The following is a 4,548-nucleotide window of genomic DNA, read 5'->3' as shown; positions in this document are numbered from 1 at the left end:
CCGGGGGGGCACGGGGGAATCCGGGGGTACCCGCACCCGGGGGGGGAAAGGGGGGAAGCCGGGGGGGAGGCACAGGGAGGTCCCAGCCCAGTCCCGGGGGGAGCACAGAGGGAGGGGGATCCCGGCCCAGCCCCAGGGGCAGCGGGGACAGGACCCAGCCCAGCCCGGCCCGGCCCCGGGGATAAAAGGGGCTCCCGGTCGTGGTCCCGGGGGGCCCGTCCCGTACCGCTCTGGAAGAGGCCGGCGAAGATGCCCAGCACCAGACAGATCATGGCGGCGCCGCTCTTAAAGGGGCCGCGCCCCCGTCCCGCCCCCCGACACCCGCCCCCCGGCGGAACGATGGTGCCGGGACCCGGGAGCCGGCGGGGCCCGTTAGAGGGAGGCGCCGGGCCCGGCCCGTTGCCATGGGAATGGGGAGACAGCGCCTCCTGCTGGCCCCGGGGAATGGCGGGGCCTGGGAATCACAGAATCACAGAATCTTCTAGGTTGGAAGGGACCTTAAAGATCATCTTGTCCAACCGTCAACCTCACTGACAAAAATAGACACCCACACAACAAACAAAAAGTAACACCATCACTAAACCGTATCTCCCAGTGCTACAACAGCCCGTCTTTTGAACACCTCCAGGGATGGGGCCTCAACCACCTCCCTGGGCAGCCCATTCCAAGGCTTCAGAACCCTTTAAGTGGAAACATTTTTCCTAATATCCAGCCTGAACGTCCCCTGGCGTAACTTGAGGCCATTTCCTCTCGTCCTGTCACCTGTGACCTGGGAGACAAGACCAACCCCCATCTCTCTACACCCTCCTTTCAGGGAGTTGGAGAGAACGAGAAGGTCTCCCCTCAGCCTCCTCTTCTCCAGGCTGAACACCCCCAGCTCCCTCAGCCTCTCCTCAGGAGACTTACTCTCCAGACCCCTCACCATCTTTGTTGCTCTTCTCTGGATCCACTCCAGCCCCTCAATGTCTTTTTTGTGGTGAGGAGCCCCAAAACTGGACACAGTACTCGAGGTGGGGTCTCACCAGTGCCGAGTACAGGGGGATGATCACCTCTCAAGTCCTACTCCCCACACTGTTCCTGATACAGGCCAGGATGCTGGTGGCCTTCTTGGCCACCTGGGCACACTGCTGGCTCCTGTTCAGCCATCAGGTGACCAACACCCCCAGGTCCTTTTCTGCCAGGCAGCTCCAGCCACTCTGCCCCCAGCCTGGAGCACTGCAGGGGGTTGGTGGGACCCAAGGGCAGGACCCGGCACTTGGCCTTGTTGAACCTCATCCCATTGGCCTCAGCCCATCCATCCAGCCTGTCCAGATCCCTCTGCAAAGCCTCTCTACCCTCCAGCAGATCAACACTGTCACCCAACTTCGTGTTGTCTGCGAACTTACTGAGGGTGCACTCGATCCCCTCGTCCAGATCATTGATAAAGATGTTAAAGAGAACGGGTCCCAGTATCGAGCCCTGGGGGACACCACTCGTGACCGGCCGCCAACTGGATTTGACTCCATTCCCCACCACTCTCTGGGCCTGGTCTCCAGCCAATTTTTAACCCAGAGGAGAGTCCTCCCATCCAAGCCATGGGCAGCCAGTTTCTCCAGGAGGATACTGTAGGAGACTGTATCAAAGGCTTTGCTAAAGTAGGTCACTCTGCAGAGCTTTGCAGGCAGAAAATGAGGTGGCTTTTTCTGTCAGGGGCAGAGTGGCTGGTGTGACAGGTGAGATGCTGCGTCCTGGTTGCCAGCAGCTTGAATCCAAGCAGCAGCTCATCACCGTGCATGTGTAATTAGAGCCATAAGCGTTTTATCTTGAATTGCTCTCTTTTTTAGCATCTGTCAGGCACTACTTTTTGCTTATTATTCTGCCGGTAAAAAACTCTTTGTGGGATAAATTCTGTTATCTGTTGCGTTGTGGAATTTGGTGTGAAGGGGTGGAGGCTGAGGCAGGCTGTTCTCCTCCTCACCCCCAGGAATTTCAGGGGGAGGCAGAACTCTATTTCTGCTGTTGCTGGATAAAACATTGTGGTCATATAATGGGCTACAGATAGTGCAAGTGCAGATAATGTGGTTATCTAACAGCGTGAGGTGCAGACAAGGCCATTTTGTGTCCTTTCCTCTTAGTTAGCGACTTCTGCAGTTGTCACCAACTTCCTCACCAGGGTGTTTGCGCACATTCCTGGGGAGGATTTTTACCTTTCAGTTCAGCCACGGGCTTCCGCCAGCGTCGTATGGACATCGCCTTGCGAGTGTTGGTGCCTCTTACAGTGTGGGCCCTGCCCAGGTGGAGACTTGCTGGACCCCTGCTTGTGTTGGAAGTGATTTCATCTTCTTCAGGATGGCCCCACGGTGAAGACTGATGAGGGGGAAGAGGTGTTGGTGTTGGTAGAGCTGGAAGGTCTTCTTAAGCACCTCTTTTCCCTAACTCGGGTGATAGAGACCTCCGAGCCAGACCTAGACCAAGTGCCCTCCAGCTCTGCTGGCTCAACACGGCAGGGGAGGGAGGGCTCATCCCAAACTGCCCTTCTCCACCCTGAAACAAAGCACGGTGGTTTGAAAGGAGGGAACTTGTGGGAGCAGCCATATCTGAGAACAGCAGGAGGTCTCTGGGGTTATATGCAGGCTCCTGCCTTTCACCTCGGGGGACAGGGTGCTGCTTTCCTCGGAGGGGAACTGGGCAGGCCAGGCCTGCCTTTCCTTGTGCTAAGCTTTTCCGTTCTCATGGAGCTCACGAAAGATTTGCTTGAAAGAAACATTCAGCCCTGGGAAACGCTCGCATTTTGAAGCAGAGACATTTGTGTTAGTTCTCCTCTGCGTGCAGTCCCTCAGCGTTTTATTTCTACCTGTCTAGGCAGCTGGTGCGACTGCCTCGAGAACTTCCCAGTCCATCCAGCCCCATCCAAGACTGGAGAATGCCAGGCCAGACTGGGCTGTGTCTGCAAGGAGATTGGTGCTGAGCCTTCAGGAATAAGAAGGTGAGCCAGAAGAAGCAGTGGGACACTGGCAGATGTGGCCTGTGGGGCACACGCTCTCAGCTGCAGCCTGATGCTGGCTCCTGCCCCTTCCCAGCGCTGAGATGCACCTTGGAAGGCCCCGCTGTCCTGCCGGAGATGGGGAGGGTGGTGTCTGCAGGGGGGACACAGTCAGGGCTGAGCTGCTGTTGCTTAGTGCCCGTGCAGTGGCTGTGAATCACAGTCTCCTGGGGCTGGGACTCAGGTTTGGCTGCGTTGAGGGTCCACTTTGCCCATGTGTTTGCAGCAGCCGCTGAGGATCTCGTAGCCATGAGGGGTTCATGGGCAAAGCTTCTCTCTGTGCCCCAGGCAGAGGGCTGCAGTGATATGGAGGAGCTGAGGGAACTGCTCTCGCTGGATTGCCCTGCTGTCTGGTGCCCTGAGAGGTGTTCAATGCCTGGAGCCCTTTGGTTGAGGCACCATCCCTGGAGGTGTTCAAAAGACGGGCTGATGTAGTGCTGGGAGATACAGTTTAGTGATGGTGTGGCTTTTTGTTTGTTGTGTGGGTGTCTATTTTTGTCAAAATTAGGTTGACGGTTGGAAAAGATGATCTTTAAGGTCCCTTCCAACCTAGAAGATTCTGTGATTCTGTGTATGTATGTCCCATTCGTGTGCGACAAGATGATCTTTAAGGTCCCTTCCAACCTAGAAGATTCTGTGATTCTGTGTATGTCCCATTCGTGTACTGCTCCCAGTGCCTGGCTCCTTCCTGTCCATGTACGTGCACAGCAGAGGGATCTCCTCCGTGGTGATGGTGTGGTCACCTCCAGAGCTCCCTGCATACAGTAGCTCTGTCTCTCCTGTCCTGCCCCGTCTGGAGCATTTTCCAGGGAGAGCTCTTGTCTCACCACCTCCTGGGCTCTTTCTCACTTAAGCCTGTGAGGATAAATTTTACCAAGTGTTATATATAAAAAAAATCAGCTGAGGCCTGTTGAGTTCTGCCACCAGAGGAACCGAGTGTCTCTCACCCTGGTTTCAAGGTCTCTTCTCCCTCACAGGGGAGCTGCCACCAGCCAGGGAGCAGCAGGTGGCCTGGGACAAACTCAGCTTTATCTCCAGCTTCAAGTCAGACTGGGAGGGAGCAGATGGGGGGGGGGTTAACTCTGGCCTTTTCCTCTTGATCAGGGAGCAGCCCTGAGGTGGGAACATGTGGAGTTTGTGAGCGGTGGGTTGTGCTTGGAGGTGTAACCAGGAGCAGGGCAGGCACCGAGCCCTGGGAAGCAACGTCCCAGCTCCCAGCCTGGCCCAGAGCTGGCTGTGACTCCGGAGGAGATAACAGGAGGTAAAACTCCTTACAGTCCTTGAAACTTTATGTTACTTGAGGTTGAGCTGTGTGGAAAAGGCTCCCACTGGTGAGCTTTTGTGTGCAAGGGATGCTTTGCCGGGGGAGGTGGTGGCTGGTTTGGATCAGGCTGCATCACAGTGCCTGCTCCTTCGCCGTGGCAATGGGTTGAAGAGGGACTGCAGCCTTGGACCCTCTTGTTCTTGACGCCCTGGTTCAGATCTGATCCAGCCACCCCTCCCCAACCCCCCCAAAAACTGCCCTT

The 4,548-nt window shown here is 56.4% G+C and overlaps 1 protein-coding gene across 2 annotated transcripts in view; it reads right to left on the bottom strand.

Annotated features, from left to right (window-relative positions):
• The window catches only part of NME3 (NME/NM23 nucleoside diphosphate kinase 3), a 4,153-nt gene extending 3,851 nt beyond the window's left edge, over positions 1 to 302 (bottom strand). For both annotated transcript variants that reach the window (XM_014955665.1, XM_014955664.1), the window contains exon 1: positions 227 to 302. In XM_014955665.1, the coding sequence (XP_014811151.1) occupies positions 227 to 272 (46 nt within the window). In that variant the 5' untranslated portion in view covers positions 273 to 302. The remainder of the gene's footprint in view (positions 1 to 226) is intronic.
• Between the last annotated feature and the right edge of the window lie 4,246 nt (positions 303 to 4,548).

This window comes from Calidris pugnax, unplaced genomic scaffold, assembly GCF_001431845.1.
Source record: "Calidris pugnax isolate Ruff unplaced genomic scaffold, ASM143184v1 scaffold297, whole genome shotgun sequence".
NCBI lineage: Eukaryota > Metazoa > Chordata > Aves > Charadriiformes > Scolopacidae > Calidris > Calidris pugnax.
This window is presented reverse-complemented; position numbering and strand designations above follow the sequence as displayed.